General features: G+C 43.6%; 1 protein-coding gene across 1 annotated transcript in view; it reads left to right on the top strand.

Annotated features, from left to right (window-relative positions):
- Positions 1–2: 2 nt before the first annotated feature.
- Slco2a1 (solute carrier organic anion transporter family member 2A1) overlaps positions 3–21,860 on the top strand; it is a gene marked incomplete at its 5' end in the record, with an annotated part of 73,892 nt that continues 52,034 nt past the window's right edge. The window contains one exon of the mRNA XM_010625601.2: positions 3–47. Coding sequence (XP_010623903.1) covers positions 3–47 — 45 coding nt within the window. The remainder of the gene's footprint in view (positions 48–21,860) is intronic.

Below are 21,860 nucleotides of genomic sequence, written 5' to 3'. Positions count from 1 at the left end.
CGGGCCGAGCCGGCCGCTGTTCCCGTGCGGTCTTTGGCAACATAAAGGTAAGCAAAGTGCTCGGGACCATCGAGGCAGAGCGCACCTTCAGCAGGCCGCGGGCTTCCGCGCTGCAGAAGCCCAGAAGGAGCTGGGTGCGCCCGGCTTCCTCCTGCGCCCTGGGTGCCGAGCTCGGGGTTGATCCCCGGACCTGGCACAGCGAGCGCGTGGTGGGCGTGTGCACGTGCGTGTGTGCTCACAGGCTCTCGTCAGGGTAAGGAACAGGACGATGAATGTACCTCTTAGGCGGCTCCGTACAGAACAGAAGTGAGGCAGCCGATGAGGGAACTGTCCTGTTCTTTGATTGGAAAAGAACATTTGGAGGAGCCCTTGGTCTACCTGCGGCAGTTACTCCTTTTGTGGGACGGGCTTGGAGGTGCCTAGGTTGGCAGCTGCTGGGGACCGGCTGTGGGCACTAAGAGATGCTGGTCAGAGCGCATCCTGGGGTGGTGGTAGAAGCTATCTATGTCTGTCAGGCTTTGATCGGAGCCTTCCTCAGGCTTTGATCTTCTCCCAGCTCTGTTACCTGGCAAACTTAGAACTCCCAGCAAAACAGACTTCCTCGCTCAGTGGTTGCTGAGACAAGCAACCCTCGGCTGATGGCTCCAGAAAAGCAGCAGCCCTCGTGGTTCACTGAAAAATGTTGAAGCAGGTGCCTCTGGCTTGGCAAGTTAAGGGGAGTCTGCAAGGAGAAAATGGGGTATTAACAGCTATTAGGAAGAAGAACACCTCTCTCACTTGTCCTGGAGGACCTGGAATGGTTGAATCCACATTCAAAGATCCTGAACAAAGCTACTCATGAGGAAATTCGAGTCTACAGGCACCCACCCAGACCAGAGTGCCTCGGGGTCAGGCCATGGGTTATGGTGTAGAGATCGCTTCCACAATTATTACAATCAGATGAAACTGTGTAAAGCCTCCAATGGAGCAAGTGTGGGAATCTAGGCAACACGGGAGAGGGAAGGTCTCTACGGGCTAGTACATGTCTCACAGGAAGAGACCTCAGGTCCGAGTGGGTCCCATCCACATCCGTAAACTCCTACTGTTACCAGTGGAACTGGGGTTACCTATTCCTGCTTCTGCTCTTTCCCTACACCACCATAAATACAGGCTGAATTGATTTCACAGTTGAATACAAATAAGACAGAAACTCCGAGATAATTTAAAATAATACTCAGAGCTCTTCACCTTTAGCCAGACCTAGATAGGAGCAAAGTGTGTTATTTTGTTTCCACCAGTTAGAAGGGTGCCCAGGATTTAGCTCAGTGGAGCCGACACCTGCCTAGCAAGCATAAGGTCCAGAGTTTGATCCTGGGACCCACACACACACAAAAAAAGGTGGAACATGGCCATTTGTGTCAGCTAATAATTGTGATCATTTTGACATTTTAAAACTAGAAAATGGAAGGAAAGGATGGGGGCAGAGGTTTAGTGGTCTGAAAGGAATGAGACTATGGCAGGATGGGGCGTGGGGTGGGGGTCAGGATCTCCCTCCCATTTCCCCAAGAATGGCAGGAGGAGCAGCTGTTCCAGAACAGATTCCTGGCACGGAGGGTAAAGAGGTACTAAGAATAAGCCATTTAGACCCACCTGAGCCCCTAAAATAGATAAGTTTATGGCAGCAGTTTCTTTGGAGAGCTATAAAAATAAGATAACTTCCTACATGTTGATGATTTGTGCTTGAGGCCTGGGCCCAGACCAGTTGGCCTCCTGACTGGAGTTCAGGGCTCACATCAGTTAAGAGTTTTTCTGGACTCTGGAAAGCCAGATCTTTTTAATCATCACCTCCATTGATCCACAACAATTCTAAGAATAGTTTTGGAGACCTAGCTTGCTTCACTTATGTGCCTGAAACCAGGCATGTTTGGCTATCTTCAGGCAAGTCTAAAATCTGCATTCCTGTTAATAAACTCAGTTAAGACTTTCCCTTCTGGGGCAGTATTGACTGTCTGGAAGGTTTTCTCCTCCCAGCAGGAGGCTGTTCTGTACCTTCCAAGCAGGGAATGGGCTGCATGTATCTTGTGACATGGCTGGGAACAGAGAACACACAACCTGGGGATTTGTCATTTTTCTAGGTTCCTTGTTGCTAGGACAGATTAACCAATTGCTTTGTGGACATTCCTGCAAAGACCCGTATTCCATATAGTTTAGGGAAGGGACAAAGGCAGAGGACTTAGATAGATTCATGTCCCATCCCAGATAATTATTCACGGGGTGACACAGGAGACCACTCACCTTTCCTAAGCCTCAGGTTCTGACCTGAAAAACTCAGTAATATGAATGATTTCTACCTTGAGCATCTCAGTAAGGATTATATGAGATACAGCTTTGGAAAGGGGCTTGGCAAATGATCTTGAGCTGTCTACAGTTGGTACCAATCTGAGACCACTTCTTGCTTCAACAAATAGGACTGCACATTCAAACATCCTTTAGGAACTATTGTTCCATTAATTCTATGATGTATAGTTGTTAGTTAAGTAAAAACTATGGCTAATAATACTGATAATGCCAGTAGTAGTAGTAGTACTAGTACTAGTACTAGTAGTAGTAGTAATTGAGCTATATGAATGCACCAGAAGTAATGGAAATATTGTGCCCATATGTTGTTCTCTTTGCAGCTCTATAGGGTGGATTTAATCATCCTTATTAATGACAAGGGACACAAAGCTTTGTAAGACTGGTTCATATGAGTGAACATACAGCCAAGAAAAGGTGACATGTAAAGAAATCAGGCATGGAAGACTCTAGATGCTACCTACTGTGCAACCAGGCTCTCACATAAGCACTATGCTGCTCAACTATGATTTAGCAGGTGGGGATACCATGGGACTTATTGCCGTTAGCCAAGGTTGTCTCCAGGCCCTGATGACACATAACCCAGCTATGTCAGAGGGAAGTTGCAGTACTGCAGTTTGGATGCGTCCACTTGCTAACAGGTTTATGACCTCTCACTCTTCAGAACTCTCATCTAAAGAGCCTGGCCACCCTCAGGATGAATTTTTTTTTAAATGATAGTGGGGATTGAACCCAGGGCTTTACACAGGCAAGGCATACGTTCTACTACTGAGCTACACCCCCAGCTTCTCAGGGTAAATTTTTTGGGCCTCCTCCAACAGGAGTAAATGTCACTGTATTTAATTTAGAGACAATTTCTATGGCGTCTGGCTTGCAGAAATCTTAGGAAGCATAGGACCTGCTCAAACAATCACTGTCAAAGGGAGTAGTTCAGTGCCAAGAACTCTAAATTAAAAACAGGTTCATTCAGTGCTTATGGGGGGTACTGGTGGGAGGGAGCCTTTGTGGCTAACTTATCCTGGCAGCCTCAATGAGGTCTGTTTTTCTCTTAAATGAAACTTTCTGTTGGGCCAAACCGAGGTTATCTTACAGCAGCAGTGGTTGGTCACTAACTGCTGCCAAATTTCAGGAAATTACACATATAAGGCTCCAATGTAGTGAAATAATATAAATATATTTAACTGTAGGAAGGCATCCCAGTGGGGATGCAGGGTGGGGCGAGAGCAGTGGGAAGAAAGGAAAGGCAAACCACACAGCTTGGCCTGAGTAATCCTGCTGACCTCTGACCTGGGAGGACCATAAATGGAGGAAGTGCTTTGTCCTGGCCCATGTCTGTCTGAGGTCTCTCTGAGGGCACGGGGAGCTTAACGTCTTGATTTTCAGAACAAAGCACTATATCCCAACAACCCACTGCATGCTCAGGAAGACACTCTCGATAGAATCCCCTGCACCGAAGGCTTTCTTATTTGGCTCCAGGAGTTAAGATAGCCCATTCTCCCCAGTGGTGGTATATCTCTAGCAAAGCAACCCCATGCTTTCCTTCTCAGGCATCTGCCTCCTGAGGGTCCCCCCTTGCCCTGATTGTATGGAGGGAGTAGCAAGAATGAAGAGAATATGGGGGGCACTAGGCATTGTCACAGGTTGCTTGGGCTTTCTCCTTCTGGATGCTGCTCAAAGCCTTTCCTAGCTTTTACTTTCCCTCCTACTGATACTGACACAGAACAAATGGAAAAGCAACTTACATTTCACAATATAGATAGCTTACTTCATCTCTTCCTGGTCATTCTCCTTTGTTTATGACAGTGACTTACCTTTTTTCCATTTGAGGACATCTAGAATGGTGTATTAGGATTAATTTTTTTTGTTTTTTGTTTTGGTACCGGGGATCGAACTTGGGACCTTGTGCTTGTGAGGCAGGTAGTGGAATCCCTGAGCTAAATCCTCGGACCCCAGAATGGGGTATTAGGATGTGGCTGCTCTTCTGTTTTTGTTCTTCTGTTCATAAATCCTGCAGAGAAAAGTAGTGGGTCTCCTGGCCCCCAAGATCCTCTTCATTCATTCATCTTCCTTTATACTTGGCTTTATCCTATCTCGTGGTTTTAACTACCCCTAGTCCTTACCTCAACCCTCTTCCTGTCTGTGGAGGCACCGAACCCCATGGGACTCCATATATCCCAGAGCCTGAGAACAACAAAAGGTGGAACTGGATGAAGTAGAGTCCCCAGTGAACTCTGTGCAAGTCTGTGTTTTGTTTGACCTTGTTCTTGTGTTGCAAAGGTCACTGGTGTACACTTGGCCCCTCCACCTTCTGCTTCTGTTGAGGGATGACACTGATGAAGAGGTGGATGAGTTCGTATCTGTCTGTGCCCCACAGCATCCCCAAGGATGGTTGTCACAGCCACGCTTGGCAACTCCCTTACGAGGGACACTTGGAGAGAGTCAGCTAGACAAAACTTGACTTATTTTTCCACACAAGGAATGTAAACATTATATTCTACACACTTGCTAATAAAATAAAATAATGTTTAAAAACAAAAAAAAAGAAAAAGAAAAAATATTCAGAGGCCCTGTGCATCCTTCCCCCAGTCTCTCCCAGTGGCTCCACAATGCATAACTATAGTAATTGTACTGTACAATCAGAAGCAGGAAATTGACGTTGCTGTCAAGCATGTGTACAGCTCTATTGTCTCTTTGTCACAGGCACAGACTTATCAACACCACTCCACCACCTGAAGATATAGAACTATTCACCACCACCAAGATTTTGCCTGTGTTCACCCAATCTACAGTTCTATCCATGCCCTTTCCGAATACCATCCCTTTCCCTTAATCTGTTCTCCATTGTTGGCATTTTGTTACTTCAGCAGTATATAATATGCGACACCCTTGGTATTGGCTTTTTTTTTTTTTTTATTCAGCACAATCTCCTTGAGATCGGTCCAGGTTGCTGCATGTATCAACAGGTCTTTCCTTCTTACTGTGGAGCTGTATTCCATGGTGTGGATGTACCATTTGTTTAAATGTTTACTTCTTGAAGGATGCATGGATTATTCCAGTTTGGGGCTATTACAAATAAGTCTGCTTTGAACAATTGTATACAAGGTTTTGGGTGTGTGTGTGTGTGTGTGTGTGTGTGCACACTCGTGTGTGTAAGCTTTCATTTCTCTGGGATAAATGCCCAGGACTATATTTTCTGGATTGTATGGAAGTTGCATGTTGAGCATTTTTTTTTTTTTTTTTTTAGAAATTGCCAAACTGCTTTCTGGTATAGCTGTGCACCTGACGTTTGCTCCAGCACTGACTGAGAAATATAGCTCGGCAACCTTGTCTGCATTTGATAGCTTTTCACTACTTTTTTAAAAAGCTTTTCTAGTTGTATAGTGACATCTCCTCATGCTCATAACTTTCATTTCCCTAAAGGTTAGTGATATGCAACATCTTTTCATTTGTTTATTAGCTATTTGTATCTCTTCATTGAAATGTCCATACATTTTGCCTATTTTTATTGATTTTTTTTGAGTTTTAAAAGTTTTTTTACATAGGTTAAGAGATACATCCCTTTGCTGGATACACAATTTGCAAATATTTTCTTCTGATCCTTAGCTTACTTTTTAGCCTCTTAACAGTCTTTTACAGAGAAAATGTTTAATTGATGAATTTTATTTTACCTGTCTTTTAATTTCCTAGATTCTGCGTGTTGTCATATCTAAGAACTCTTCACCAAACCTTAGTTCCTGAATGCTTTTTCCTCTATCTTCTAAGTCTCCTATTTTTCTCATTAATACATGTTTGCACTACATAATGTTTGCATTCCTTGTGTGAAGTTGGTACATGTACATAATGTACCTTAACTCCTTTTTTATCCTCTTTCTCCCTTTGTCTCCACCTCCATCTCTTGATCTCCTTCCTATTTGAAAAAGATCTCTCTATTTCCTATTATCCTTTATTTTGCTCAAATAAAAAGTTTCTTAATTCTACATTTAAATTTATGTTCTATTTAGAGTTAAATTTTGTATCAGTGTGAGGTTTAAGCAGAAGTTCTTTCTTATTTATTTATTTGCCTATCACTGTCCAGTTGTTCTTGTACCATTTGTAGAAAAGATAAAGCTTCCTGTATTGAAATGCCTTTGTGCTTTTGTTAAAAATCAGTTGTTGGCTATGCTTGTAGTGGTCCATTGCTGGTTTTCTATTCTGTTTCATTGATCTGTGTGTATAGCTCTCTGCTGATACCATTGTGCCTGGGAATGAGTCCTGAAGTCAAGAAGCTTGGTCTTACCCTGTACTGCCGCATGTTTATCTCACAGGTACGATGTTATACAACTCATTTAGTTTCCCTTCTACGTTGGTCTTTCAGATTTAAGTACTGATTTAAAGCTCACTTTCAGAAAAGGGACAGGATCTTATGTACTTATGTGCTCTAGATTTTCTCCTGGTGTTGGCTGGCTGGTATGCCTTTTTACTAGAATTTGATCTTTACATCTAGGTTTCTTTACCACAGCCCAGTAAGAGGTATCAACATCTCCATCTCACAGAGGAGGAAACTGAGGCTCGTTTGAGGCCACATATTCAGTAACTCACAAAGTAGGAATTCCCACCCAAGTCATCTCCCTCCTCCCATGACCTTAGACTGCTCCTCAGTCCTGGGTTCTCTCACCCATGACCATCTGGGCCAGAGCTCAGTGCTCTTGGAGTTCCTTTCTGCTTCTTAGATTCTCATCTCATGCTACTCAATTGTTGATTGAGATGAGACTCGGAGCAGAGCCAGTTGGGTCTCGGCTTGGCTAGGAGACCTGTTATGAAACCTGGCAGCAGCAGCTGGGTTGTCTTTGATCAATCCCCAGCTTGCTCGGTTTAGAAGACCTTGATTCCCTGGGTGTGTCTTACTATTTGTGATGGATTAAATTTCCTTGGGTGTGGGGAGTGAAACCAAGGCAGAAGTCAGGAAACACATTGTGGGGTTGAAGGATGGGTTGGTACTGTCCAGAGAGCAGCTTCTTCCTGAGCCCGTCTTCCCACCTCTTTGCCCTGGTAGATGGAAATGCTAGGGAAGCACACAGGGAGGCTGGGACACAGCCTGAGGTGTAGCCAGGAGCAGCAACCTAGGACACTCAGTCTGGTCACCACCACACCCTGCCTTCAGAAACGTGACAATCTACACCCACCTTTGAGATCTGAGCCCCGGCACAACCTAGTGCTCATGGCAAGCTTCTTGTTGTTGACCCAAGCATCAATACTACCCATTAATGTTCTGAAGACTTCTCCACCTCTTACCTCTGGGAGATGCTGCCCTGGAACATCCTAGGTCTTGGGATGATGCAGGTGTTATCAGAAGGCCAATACTGAGCCAGGGTTCATCAGCTTCTGTACCCTGGAACCCGGAATTTTAGCAGAGAGAGAACAGGTTTCCACAATGTGGGCAAGGGAAGGTATCTGGGATGTGGCCTGACTGCCCTGAGTATTACATTTCTCTGATTTGTTTCTATATTTGATCTGAAAACCAAGTGTATTTTATATTTTCCTCCACAATTATCTGTTTCCAAAATAGGTTGTCTTTCCCCCAAAATCTTGGGGTAACCTTGATCCTCCAGAAAGCTGTTCCATGTCTAACTTGTGTCTCCCAAATGTGGATTCCCAGGTGGAGTGTACCGAGCTTAGGAGACATCAGAGGCAGATCCCAAGTCAGAACTAGTTTGTCTGTTTAGTTCATCCAGCCAGCTTGTCAGGCACAGAGGAAACGGTACCAGGAGTCTAAGTGGGACAGGTGTGTAGGGTGTGGATGCCAGAAGACTTCTGGGCTGAACCCTGTGGGACACCCTGGGAGAGGAGTCAGCTAGAGTATAGTGAGGCCCCTATGGGCCTGAGCAAAAGGGCAGTGGGAGAACGGCAGCCTCCTCTTTGGCTGCCAGTGTGGGTTAAACTGATCCCTGGATGAGGTTAATTTTATCTCTTTCTTAGACTCTTTTATAAGTCACTCCCCACTTGTGCCTTGGCCTGTTTGAAAGCTTCCTGCTTGACCTCTGCTTCTCAGTGGAGTTGAGGAAAAGCGGAAGGTTGCTGTGTGCAGGTGTGGGAGCCCAGGCTCACTCACCCAGAAAACTTATACTTAGTGTCCACAGTTGCCTCCTTCACTAGGTGTTGCTTTATCTCTTTCTTAGACTCTTTTATAAGTCACTCCCCACTTGTGCCTTGGCCTGTTTGAAAGCTTCCTGCTTGACCTCTGCTTCTCAGTGGAGTTGAGGAAAAGCGGAAGGTTGCTGTGTGCAGGTGTGGGAGCCCAGGCTCACTCACCCAGAAAACTTATACTTAGTGTCCACAGTTGCCTCCTTCACTAGGTGTTGCTGTTTGTGCCTGGCTCCCAAGATTCCAAGGAACAGTTGCTTAATTTTCCTGCCTCTTGGGGTGAATACCTGTCTCTGCTTTCCCACATCTAAGCAGGTTCCAAGAACCCAGGACTTTCAACTTTAAAACTAGAAGTCTTCTTGGAAAATTAGAATGAGTTTATCATCTTAGTGCCTCCCTTACTATGACATTTATAGAAACAAACTTGCATTCTCTGACAGTGGGGCACGAAAGGCAGTGAGAAGGGCCAGGGATGTGTCCAGGAATGAAAGGGAACCCAAAGACAATGGGAGGAAGAAATAGGAGACTTCCAGAGAGCACAGTGCAGGGAACTGGGAGGCTAGAGGCTGGACTCTTGCAGAAAGGCAAGGCCCATGTGTCCTTCTTGCTTGCAGAAGTTTTGTAGAAGTTTGTAGAAGTCCTTCCCAGCCTCCTGCCTTCATTGTTGTTTTGTTGTTGTTTGTTTGTTTGTTTGGTACCAGGTATCGAACTCAGGACCTTATATTTTCGAGGCGGGCACTGGAACCACTGAGCTAAATCCCTGGCCCCCGCTTTCATTGTTGGTCACAGTTTTTAGTGCACTTTTAAACTTCTTATTGTACAGAATCTATACAAATGACAAAAAGGAGGTAGAGAAAGAGGTGCTTCCCGGTTTCTGGATTACTGAATTTCAGAATTGATTCCAACTAGCAAGCCATATACTGAAAGACGCAAGAGTCCTCTGATGTCCCTATCTCTAGTCACAGAGCTCCCAGGAGCTACAAGGCAGAGCCAGAAAATGGAATCATGAGTTTTTTTCCAACCCATTTGCAGCTTGGTCATTACTCATGTAGGAGCCTCAGGCTTCTTGGCAACCAATAGAAAGTGAACCAGGGTCCCTGGAACCAACATAGGACGTCCCATGATGGGAATCTTCACTCTAAGAGACCCTGAAAACTTGTGATGCCCTCCTGGGCTGAAAGACCAGCTCATACCTTTTCTCTCGCACTCTACCTCCCTCTGTTCTCGTGCCCCACTTCTCACTTCTTCCCGACTTTGGGATCCTTTTATAGAACGTTCCTCATAAGCCCAGAGGAGCTCATTGAGTCCAGCTTCCAGCCTGTAGTTATACAGCAGTCCTCTGGAGAAAGTACAGAAGGAATTGACTGGGACCCCTGCTCGACTATCATAGTTGTCAGAGGACCCGACAGGGACCCCTCACAGGGCGTGTGGCTTAGTGCTTGTGTGAATGTGTCTTGTAGGTCCCAGCCTGTGCTCCTGGACAGCTCCTCACATATTTCACCCTTCCCAGATTGGCAGGGCCAAGTGAGTGAAGAACCAGTCTCGTCTGTTGGTGTGGACTTGGAAAGTGAAACCGCAAGGCCTGGTGGCAGTCCAGTTCATTTCAGATTGCCTCTGCTCTCTGTCTTCCCATGCCGCTGAAATCTTCCCTCCCTCGCTCAAGCTTCCTTCAGTTCTCAGTGTCCTGAGCATTCATGGGCCCACTGAATGCATATGAAAGTTTAATGTGAAAACATAAAATTTACAAGGGCTGGGAATGGGCATTAGTCATGATTCTTTTGGTTGCCTTTCTATCACAAATATTTAGAACTCCCACCCTCCATGCCAACATATTCTTAGAAGAGCTTATGGTTTTTCTGAGATACCCTCACACAAGTGGATGTTTTCTATTAGGAACCATATTCATGGTGAAACCCAGAGGATGTAGTATAAGCACAGGTAGGTCCTTTCAAAAACACCATCTGACTGAGCTCTCTCCACGCGCTAGGAGGTACCTATTGTCCACATGTTATAACCCAAGAATTAAGAGATGGCCCGTGAGAATTACCACATTCTGCAGTATCAGACCTGCGATGGAGGCTCCCTGTCTCAAGATTTTTCCCTCGATGGCTGCTTCTTATACTTCACCATAGGACCCACACATAAACTAAGTTTTGCTACATTGTTGCTTCATCCAACAGGTGTAGCAGAGCCACCCATTTCTCTTTATTGTGTGTTTTCCAAGCCAAATTTGGTAATAGCAGTTCTCCTTCTTCTCTTGGTGCACATTCCCTCACCCAGAGTTGTGAGCCCAGACCCACATCCCAGCTCACTAGCATTTAGACCTGGTGTGGGTGGGAAACAACCAAATGGCTTAGAAGCACATGATTGTCAGGGCTGGGGATTTAGCTCAGTGGTTCAACTGCCTGCCTCGCAACCACGAGGACCCGAGTTCAATCCCCGTTACCAAAAAAAAGAAACACTTGATTTTTCAATGAAGATGGAGACTCAGTCAGCTTATGATATTTTATCATGTCATTAACCTGCTCAGAAAGTTATAATGAGAAAAGGACTTACCAGTATCATTGATTGAAAAGTCAATAAATAAATCACAGAGATGTCCATCTATGAAATTTTATTTATTTTTGTTTTTCTTTTTCGTTTTGAGACAGGGTCTCACTATATAGTTCAGGCTGGCCTTGAACTCACTATGTAATCCAGGCTGGCCTCAAACTTGAAGTGATCCTCCTGCCTCAGCCTCCTAAGTGCTGGGATTACAAGTATGTTCCGCCATGCCTGGCTCTATGAAATATTTTTTTAAGTTCTATTGAGAGTAGTTCAAACTTTGGGGAAAGTCCATTCCCTAGTGGAGGCAGGATGGATGATCACACATAGAGGTGATTTAAGTTTAAAAGTCATGCAGAGAAGACTTGAATGGGGAATACCTAAATAGGAATGGCCTTCTCTGTGTGGAAAGCCTATAATCAGCTCTGTTTTTTTGTTTTGTTTTGTTTTTTGCTTTGTGGATTTCTGTATTCTCCATTTTTCTACAATAAACATGTTCTGTATTTAGACTTAGAAAAAACTATTAATTAAGAAGCCCTAAAGTCTGTGGTGACAACAACCTCCTTTGCCAGGTATATGTAGTACAGGCTGTGCAGTATAAGTCGAAAGCGCCGTTCTCCAGGTCCCTGAGGTGGGAGCAAGGATGCAGTGGGCTTGCAGCCAGAAGGATGGGATTGTCAGGAATCACCATGTCCTGCAGTGCTGTCAGTATTCCCATTACACATTCACATCTATTCTTGCGCTTGAGTGTCATGGCTCCCAGGGGATGGAGGCAAAGACAGAGAACAATACTTGAAGTCTTGAAGAGAGGCAGGAATGTGGAACATTTTCTTTTCTGGGAAGACTGGGAGGCAGTTCTGTCCAGGAAACCCTTTCTGCTCCTCTGATGCCCACTCCTAAGGGCTGGCTCAGAGCTTAGGAATCTAGCCCTAAGGGTTGGCCAAACTTCTTAGAGAAAGGAATATATCAGATCGGCTCCTTGCCCTATAGGAAGAGTGGGCCCCAAGGTGAGGTGGTAAGGACAGATGCTGAGACAGGATTTGCTGAAGTCTAAATGAGAGTCTGGTCCTTTTCCTGGGGCTTTAGGCCTGGGAGGATGTGGAGACCCTCCCTGAATGGGCTTTCTCCAACATTGGTGAGCCCCAATAGATCATCCTCTCTTTGTAAGGCAACACTTTGTTGATAGTCTAAACAGCAGGAATTTCTGGTTTTTTGGTTTTTTTTTTTTCTTCCATACCGGGGATCAAACTCGGGTCCTTGTGCTTACAAGGCAGGTGGCAGAACCACTGAGCTAAATCCCCAGCCCCGCAGCAGGAATTTCTGAATTTAACACCCAAAGTGGTGTTGGGATGTCTGCCTGAGACTTATTTAGGCATTCATTTATTGTTATTGATCACTTTACCAACCACCAGAGATCCAATAGTAAATAAAACATGGCGGCTTATGTCCTCAAGAGTGAGATAGATAGTGGATAGGTGCACAAATAAATGTAATAGAAGCGGGGAAAGAACTGAGTTTTATGAGAGAACACAATAGAGACAGAACTGGGTCCTGCTTCATACATCTGGATCATGGGCTTACAGTTTTAACAAGTCACCTTCATGGTTCTTGTATAGAATCTTTGAATGAAGAATACGACTATGAATCAGAAAAGATCCCTAGCTTCCAAAGGCTGTTGTGGATAGATGGGAGAAAATGTACTATAAACAGCTATAGTGATTTATGGTTTCCCTCAGTGTGACAAGTCCACTTTACATGGATACATCCTACTAAAAATGCCTAGAGTTGCTGCATAAAATAGAACAGCACCAAAGGTGCTATGTATTTAAATGCATAGCTGAGTTTGCAAGAAAGAAACCAAAATCTTTCTTATGTAAAAATTAAAACACCAGTATAATGACAGCACCAGCTGATTGATCCTGCAGCATGCATAAAGAGAAACTGTGCATGATGTGATTAGTTGAGTAAAGAAACCCTAAAGATACTCCTAATGAGGACTGGGTTCGGTAATCACCCTGGGTATTGATTGGTCAACTTTCTGTTGCTGGACAAAATTCTTGACATAGGCAATTTAAAGGAGGAAATGTTTATTTGGCTTGCGGTTTCAGAGGCCCGTGGTCAGTTGGCTCCCAGGCAGAAATATCATGGCAGAGGGTGTGTCAGAAAAAAGCTGCTCAACCCACAGCAGCCAGGAAACAAGCACAAAGGAAAAGCCAGAGAGGAAGGAACCAGATACAGTCCCCAAAATCATGCCTGCATGATCTACACAGGCATATCCACAAGTGTGCTTCAAGTTCACCATCAAGATTAACCTTCACACATGGGTATGCAAGATAACATGAGGAGTTAAAACGGAGACCCATCCATAAAGCTGGGTCCTTGGTGAAATGCCCACCACTTCAGGGACAGCAAAGAGCTTTGTCTCTAATAATATCTCTGGGTGGACATATTCTTTCTAGAATTAGGAAGAGAATTTGTACTATCGCTATGATAGTATATTTTTCCATTTTTTCATACATAAAAATTAACTTGCCAGAACACGCCTGTAATCCCAGCTACTCAGGAGACTAAGGCAGAAGGATTAAAAGTTCAATGCCAGCTGGAGCAACTTAGTGAGAACTTGTCTCAAATTTTTAAAAGTTGTTAAAAGTTAAGGATGTAGTTCAACACTTCCTGGGTTAAGTCCCCAGAATGAAGGAGTGTGGATCAAAGACCTAAACATAAGACCTAAAACTATAAAACTTATAGAAGAAACCATGGAGATAAAGTTTTAAAACATTGAATTTGTCAGGGATTTCTTGGCTAGGACACCCAAAGCACAGAAACCAAAAGTTAAAATAGACAAATTACAAAAAAAAAAAAAAAAGACAAATTACAGTATATAAAAGTTAAACTTTTATACATCAATGACACAATTGACAGAGTAAAAAAATAAATATATAGATGGCAGAAAATTATTTGCAAATCATATATCTGCAGGGGGTAATATATATAGAATATATTTTAAAAATCCCCCATGACTCAACAACAAAAAGGAAACTGAAAAATTGGCAAAAGATTTATGTATACATTTTTTCCATAAATAATAGACAAGTAGCCAGCAAGTGCATGAGCTGTTCCGTAGAACTAATCATTAGTGAAATGCAAAAGCAAAACCATGATGAGATAGCCCTTCAACTCTACTGGGATGTGTACTATTAAAAAAAAAATCAAGAAACACATGTTTTGGTTTTGGTTTTGAGACAGTGGCTAACTATGTAGTTCAGACTGGCCTCAACTCACTATGTAGCCTAGGCTGTCCTCTAACTCACAACGATCCTCTGGCTTCAGCCTCCCAAGTGCTGGGATTATAGGTGTGTGACATCATGTCCGGCATATGTGTTTTCAAAGATGTGGAGAAATTGCACTGTTGGTGGAAAAGTGAAATAGTGTAGCCACAATAGAAAACAGTATGCAAGTCCCTCAAAAATTAAAGCCAGGATAATCATATGACCCACAATTCTACATCTGGATATGTATACAAAAGAATTAAAATCAAGCTCTCAAAAAAGATACTTTCATGCTCACATTCACAGAGTAGAAGCAACCCAGGTGTCCACCAATGGATAAAAGAACAAAAACAAACTAAATATGCTGTATACTTGCCATGGAATATCATTTTGTCCTAAAATGCCTAACACATGCTATAAGATTGATGCACCTTCAGCTAGAAAGGGGAGAGTAGTACCTACTTGTAATCCCAGGGCTCTAAAAGTCTGAGACAAGAAGATCACATTCAAGCCCACTCTGAGCAACTTAGTGACTTAGTGAGATTCCTATCTCTAAAGAAAAACAAAGGGCTGAAGATGTAGCTCAGTATAAAGGCCCTGGGGTTCCAAATCCTAGTACTGCCAAAAAAAAAAAAAAAAAAAAAAAAAAAAATTGAAAGACATCCTAAGTGAAATAAGCCAGTCACAAAAAGACAAATATTATATGATTTCACTTATATGAGATATATAAAATAGTCCAATTTATAAAGACAGAAAGTGGAATGGTGATTGTCAGGGGCTGTAGGGAGCAGGGAAGAGGGGAGTTCCTATTCAATAGCTACAACGTTTCTGTTTTACAAGACGAAAAGTCTTTTAGAGATGGATAGATAGGGTGATGGTTGCCCAACATGGGAAGGTACTTAATGCCACAAAACTATATATTTAAAAATGGTGGTAGATTTTATGTTATGCTCCTTTTGCTACACTTTTTTAAAAATATGGGTAATCATTGAAACAAAAGACATGGGATGCATATCTCCACCGCAGAAGTAAATAAAAGGGAAAACAAAGAAACAATAATAAAAAGAAGCAATCAAACAATAGAAGGCTGGAAAGAAGGGACAGGTAAAAATAAAGAAAAGAAAAGAAAAACAACCCTTCACTCAAACAGAAGCACAATATAATGAATAGATACAAATCTAGATTTTTCAGAAATTAGATGCAAATGAACTACTCACTATTTCAAAGGTAGTGAATCTCAAATTGGATTTGTTAAAAAACACAAAATCTAGTTACACACTCTTTGAAAGAGACCTCTAAAACAATATGACATAGAAGGTTTGAAAGTCAGAGGACAGAGGAAGATATAACAGAAGAGTGCTTGCTAAAGAAAGATGACTTATCTACTCTAATAGCAGATCCTGTTTAAGGTAAAAAGGGTGCCCAATTTTGAGATGCCAGGCAAGGACTAAAAGCAGATTGTACAAGGAACCTCTGATAATCAATAAGAAATTTTTGTTTGTTTTGGTACCAGGGATTGAACTCAGGTCCTTGCACTTGCAAGGCAGGCCACCGAACCACTGAGCTAAATCCCTGGCCCCAATCCATAAGAAATTTAACAGGAAAATGTGTGAAGGATTTAGGCAGATGGACTGGAGTAGCAGCTGGGCCCTGTCTACCCTCCGTGCTTGTCTCTGAATGTCACTGTCATTATCTTCCACTGTAAACCACTGCCTTCTCCATGGCTGATTCATGGTTGCCACCAGAGCATGCCTACTTCTGTTCATTCAGTGCCAATTTGTGTGAATCCCAGGCAGGGCCCTAACTGGCTCTGCTGGGTCATGTGCTCCTGAGGAAAGCAAGATACTCTAACTGGTGGCTTCTCCTTGAACTGTGTGGTCCAACAGAGGCCTTCTCCAAGACCAGAGAAGAGCTGTTCTAAGAACAGGGCTGAAGAGACAAGACAATCAAGGCTTCCTCTGGAAAGAAAGAGAACAGACAGAAGACACCAAAGACGAGGCATGATCCCCATTAAAAGGGAAAAATTCCTTAGGACAGTTATGTCAAGTAGAGTTTATTTGAGCAGAGAAGAACAAAACAAAAATGATTGGCAAATCAGGCAGCTCCCAGAACCAGAGCAGATTCTAGGAACTATATCCAACAAAGTGATCAGATAGCATTTTTTAATTGAGTTTATTGGTACATTTTAGGTGTACAGTACAGTTACATTCATTATTGGGATCTAACACCTTTACATGACAGGTCTTGGTTCTCATTTTTTCCCCTTGTCCCTGTGATCAGATAGCATTTAAATAAAAATGGAAGTGAGAGATAGAAAACAACTTTTTTTCTATAGGTTAGTCAATCAACCAGACACTTAGTTACAGCCTAGTTATTTGGTTGCAGAGACTGTACTCATCCAAAGCTCAGGTAGTGGGATTACTCTCTGTGGTGGTTTGATCTGTTGGGCCCAGTGCAGGTACCCAGTCCAAATCCATGGCCTTCCCCGAATTTTGCTTATTCTGATGCAGTGAAACTCTTTTCACTGCATTAAGGAAAGTGAGGTGAAGGAAAGAGATATTTGAGTCAGGCTTTGTATTAATTTCTTATTACAGCTGTAACAAATGATCCCATAAAGAATGAGAAACTAGAGTCATTCATAGGAAGATGGATGCATATTGAGGCCGTACTCTTAAATGAAATAAATAAGACACACATGTGTAAATACCCGAATAGTTTCTCTGGTGTGAAAACTAAAAGTGTGAATAAGATCCAAATGGTAAAAGTGACAATGTGAAATAGGAAGAAAAGGACTAAAGTTGTAGGGGAAGTGGGAAGGGTAGGGGAAAGGAAATAAGGGAAAAGAAAAATAATGAAGGGGGAAAAAAACCAAATGATCCCAAATGCAATGGCCTAAAACAGCAGGAATTCACCCTTCCATAATTCTGGAGGTCAGAAGTCCTTGAATTTTCAGAATTTCAGGAAGGCCATACCCCTTCTGAGGGCTTCAGTGGAGAATTTGTTGCCTTGCTTTTTCCTTAACTAATGGCTTCTTCCTCTTTTCTTAAAGGTAGCAGTTTAGCATCTTGACATCTCTCCTTCCTACCTTTTTAAAAAATGATTTTTGCCAATGTGATTACATTGTTCTTACCTAAATCAATGGTCCCCAAGATTTTTAGCACCAGGGACAGATTTTGTTAAAGACAAATTTGTTGAAGACACAAATGGGACGGTTTTCGGATTAAATTCTCATAAGGTGTGCACAACCTATACGCCCTGCGCGGGTGCTCACAGTAGGGTTCATCCTTCTAAGAGATGCAGAGATGACACAGCTGATAGGCCAGAGGTGGAGCTCAGGTGGTAATTCAAGAAATGGGGGGCATCTGTAAATACAGATGAAGCTCCACTTGCCTGCTGCTCGCCTCCAGCTATGCAGTCCATTCCCAACAGGCCACAGGCAGGACCTCTGACCTAGATGATCCTGGACAATCTCACAATTTAAAATCCTATTCCCACCAGCAGACTTTTCTTTTGCCATGTAAGGTTCTGAGGAATTTGGGAGACCATTATTTTGACCAACACAGGGTTCAATCAGACTAAAGCCAGTGGAAGATACACACACACGTACACGCACACACGCATGCACACACACAAACACACATTTATATGTACTAAGAGATTTATTCCAAAGACTTGGCTTACACAAACCTTGGAGCTGGCAAAGCAAATCCAAAATGTATAGGGTAGGCAGTCAATAAGGGATGACAACAGGTAACCTGGGACTCAAAACCATGGGCTCCAGCTGCTGCTCACAGGGGGATTTTCTCTCTCCTCTCTTCAGTCTCTGTGTGTCTCCCTTTCTCTCTCCCTTTCTCAATCTTCAGCCCTGCTTTTGAGGTCTTCTAACTGAATTGAGCCCACTCAGATTATCTAGAATGACCTCCCTATTCAAAGTCAAGTGATTATGCATTTTAATTACATCTTCAGCCTCCTTTACAGCAGCACCTAGATTAGTGGTTGAGTACATGGAGACCGTAGCCCAGTCAAGCTGACACATCAAAAATAGTCATAGAGTCAAAGGGCAGTGACATTCAGGACAGAATGTGGCAGCTGTAAGCAGAAGGCTCCAGGAGTGGTGATCACTACTGGACCATAGGGAGCAAGAGGGGCTTTACTAAAATTGCTGATGGGAAGATGACGTGTTTGGGGTGAGTTTCTGCGAGAAGGTCTGAACCTGGACATTTCGTTTTGCTCATTTCTATTTCTACAACCACTATGCCACAGCCCCTCAGACAAGTTATTAGCGCATGGACATTATCACCAATGTCCAGATGTCCCTTCTTTCTGTTGCTTGCCAGTATGTGTCCTGGGATCCACTGCTAGGTTACGGGGCTCTGGGCTGCAGGCATGAATGGACCAGTGGTGTTGGTAAGGTGGGTGAGCTCATGTCTGTAGCACCTAGGACTGCGGCTTTGTAGGCGTGAAGTATTTGTTTAGCTAATCTTTCTCCATCTAGAGATGCTTATTGATGATTTCATTTGAGAGTTTTGAAATCTGAAAGTAGAAGTCCCAGCCAAAACCAACCAGGTGCAGATGATGAAACCACATTCCCCTTCACTTGCCTTCAAGAGCGAGGTGAGGCGAAGTAGCTGGAAGTGGACCAGTCCTGGGGCAGTGCCCACTACATAACAGGATAGACAACCCTTCACTGTGTGAGGACCAGCCATGCCCAGATGGGCAGATGGCCCAGGGGAATACGGAGAAATCGAGAGGTTGGCTCCATTTTACCCCACGGAAAGACTTCAGTTTTTACCTACTCTCTTTACAGAATGGCTCTCTTTACACAGAGGCTGAGCCTTATCTCCAGGAAAGAGCTGTCAGGAAGGAAGGATTTAGTCTAGAGCTCAGGAAGACTTGTTTGACTCTAAAGCAACGATTCCCAAAGTCTGGTCCCTAGACCAGTGGTACTAGCCTCACATGGGAATTTCTTGTGAAGGCAAATTCTTGGACCCAATCCCAGGCTGGCTGAGTGAAAAACTCCAGCAGGACCCGGCGAGCACTCTGGGCAAATCTGACATACCCTGCAACTGAGGGACATCTTCTTATAGGGCACTGATTGGACATGCAGCGGTCACTGAGGTGCTGTACTATGCTTGCAGCCAAGGTATTTGTTAAAGTGATTGGCAGGAAGTAATTGGTATTCAACTCAAATGGTTGCCAGGGAGCATGAGCTTCTAATGTAGCAGCCATGAATGACAGAAGGAACTGTGTGTATGTGCTGGGGGATCTCCTAGCCTGGCCGGTGAAGGCTGTGCAGAGCTTCAAGCTGTGGCCCAGGCAAAAGACAAGGACCGTAAACCATAGGCCCAAGGCCTCCCTGCCAGGAGACCAGAGAGGAGGAAGGTGCTGAGGTGGGGCCTTCTGGGCAAGAAGGAGTGCCACAAACTGGAGTTCAGAGAATCTCCAGGGGAGCTTGGGCACACGGGCTGGCAGTGCTATGTTGAGTTCCATGTCAACTTATGTTTGCTCCCAGATAGCTGGAAAGGGCAAATGGTCCGGGAGGCTAGGGTCAGGAGTAGTGGAGCTCATGTCTATAGCTTCAGGTTTTAAATCTTGTAGGTAAGTAGAGAATTTGAACAATTGGCTTGCTTTTCCCTTTGTACTTTATTTTCCAGGCTGAGACTCAGAGAAGGCCTTGATACCCTGGATGCCACTCCCTGCAACAGTGGGGGCCCCTGTGGTCCGCTCCTTTGTTGGGGCCACAGTAGTGGGAGCTAGGAGGGAGTACCAGAGGGTGTGGATACCAGAAAGGTATATTCTGGTGGCTATCACTAAAAATGGGAAAGCCGAAAGCATGCTTTTCGCAACCTGTCTTGACCTCTGCAGGGTGTAGTTTCCTTCTCTCCCTCAGATCAGCAATCCAGTATCTCAAATCCTTGCCCTCATGATAGTGGAGCAAAATGGGGATGTGACTTAGCATCTATCAGCAGCTGCCACTTACCAACTGCAATAGGAGACAATTTTACAGATTTCCCTCAGCCTCACTCATCTCATCCATAAGCACAAGGAATCACCCATAACTCTTAGGTCTGGTGTAAAGATTAACAGCAAATATTTATCGATTATTTGTTATTTACTGGTAGTCAGCCAGAAGTAGAAGATACAGAGTGACCACACCTGACAAGAAGACAAAAATAAGCAATAACCAATAAGATGATGTGAAGAGAATAAATAAAACCCCAGAGCTTCCTGGTGGTCGCCTGCCAGCTTCTGGAGTTATGGGGTCCCTGCCTTCCTGGCTAGCTTCCTTGACATCATATCCTAAGGTCTTAAGCTGCTCCCCTTTCACCCCAACCTCCTCCTCCTCCTCTTCCTCCTTCCTGTTCTTTCTTCTCCTTCTTCTTCTTTTTGTTTTTTGAGTCAAAGTCTCCCTTTGTAGTTCAGGCTGGCCCTGAACTCACTAAATAGGTCAGGCTGGCCTTGAACTCATGGCAATCCTCCTGCCTCAGCCTCCCGAATGCTGGGATTACAGGAATGTGCCACCGTGCCCAGCAGTCCTAGGCTCTTCTAAGACTGTCCTCAGTCTTCACTTTCTCTGTCTGAAAAACTGTCTTCCCTTTCCCTGAAGACAGGAAGGGAAGGGCTTCATCTTCAAACCCTTCCAGGATGTGGGAAAAAAAAAATACTAACATCCCATCGTGTTATTAGAACAAAGAATAGGAAGGATATAAAATGGCAAGGTTTCCATATTCATATGGTATAAATGTCCTTTTCCTGCCATAAATAGATTGAAAGCAGGCTCCCTAGTGGTTTTTTATTTCAGCCTAACAAACTGCACTCAAGCTAACTTGCCCAAAAGACAATGTGCATCTATTCTTCATAAAAGACAGCTTTTCTGTCTTAAAAAATATTGAGAATGTCTGAAGGATTTGGACACCTATTTACATACATAAATACCAATGAAATTTTTGTTTCAAAGTGTTTATTCTTCCTGAGAACCCTTGAACACCATGCTTCTAGCTCATCTGGTAAATTCATCTAGTAGCGTGTGCTCCTGTTTTATCCTTTCCACAACTTTTCTTCCTTTTTTAAAATCTGTGTCTTCTGTAGCCCACACCCCAGACTCGGGCCTTCAGTCACTGTCTCGCCTTGCTCTTCCACTTCTCCTGGCCCCAAACCTACCACACCCATCTAGCTGTTTGGCTTCACCACTCAGCTTCACGTGGGGCACCACTAGGAAAAAGCCGACCAACACAAAACAACCACAATAGAAGGCATGTTAGGATCCCTAATATTATTAGGAACTAGAAAGCTTATTTGCTTTTCTTTTTATGCTCTAGCCTTCAAATAAGGATACAGCAGTGGAAATCTGCGCGTTTCAGATTGTTCTGATCTTTGTTCTTTTGAGGACTCCCAGGACCCTTGTCTTATCAAAAATCTCTTTTTAGCTCATAATGATACAAAAGAGAGAAATTTAAAAATCACAACTAAAAAAAATGTATGCAGATTGAGATTTCCATTGTCCATTCTAATTATATGTTTTATGGTGGCCCTCAAGTGACATTTTTCTCTGATTTGAATGTACTAAACTAAAAAAAAAAAAAAAAAAAAAAA

Source organism: Fukomys damarensis, unplaced genomic scaffold (assembly GCF_012274545.1).
Source record: "Fukomys damarensis isolate Sample0158 unplaced genomic scaffold, DMR_v1.0_HiC HiC_scaffold_37, whole genome shotgun sequence".
Classification (NCBI taxonomy): domain Eukaryota; kingdom Metazoa; phylum Chordata; class Mammalia; order Rodentia; family Bathyergidae; genus Fukomys; species Fukomys damarensis.
Note: the sequence above shows the minus strand (reverse complement) of the source record. Positions and strands in the feature narration are given on the sequence as shown.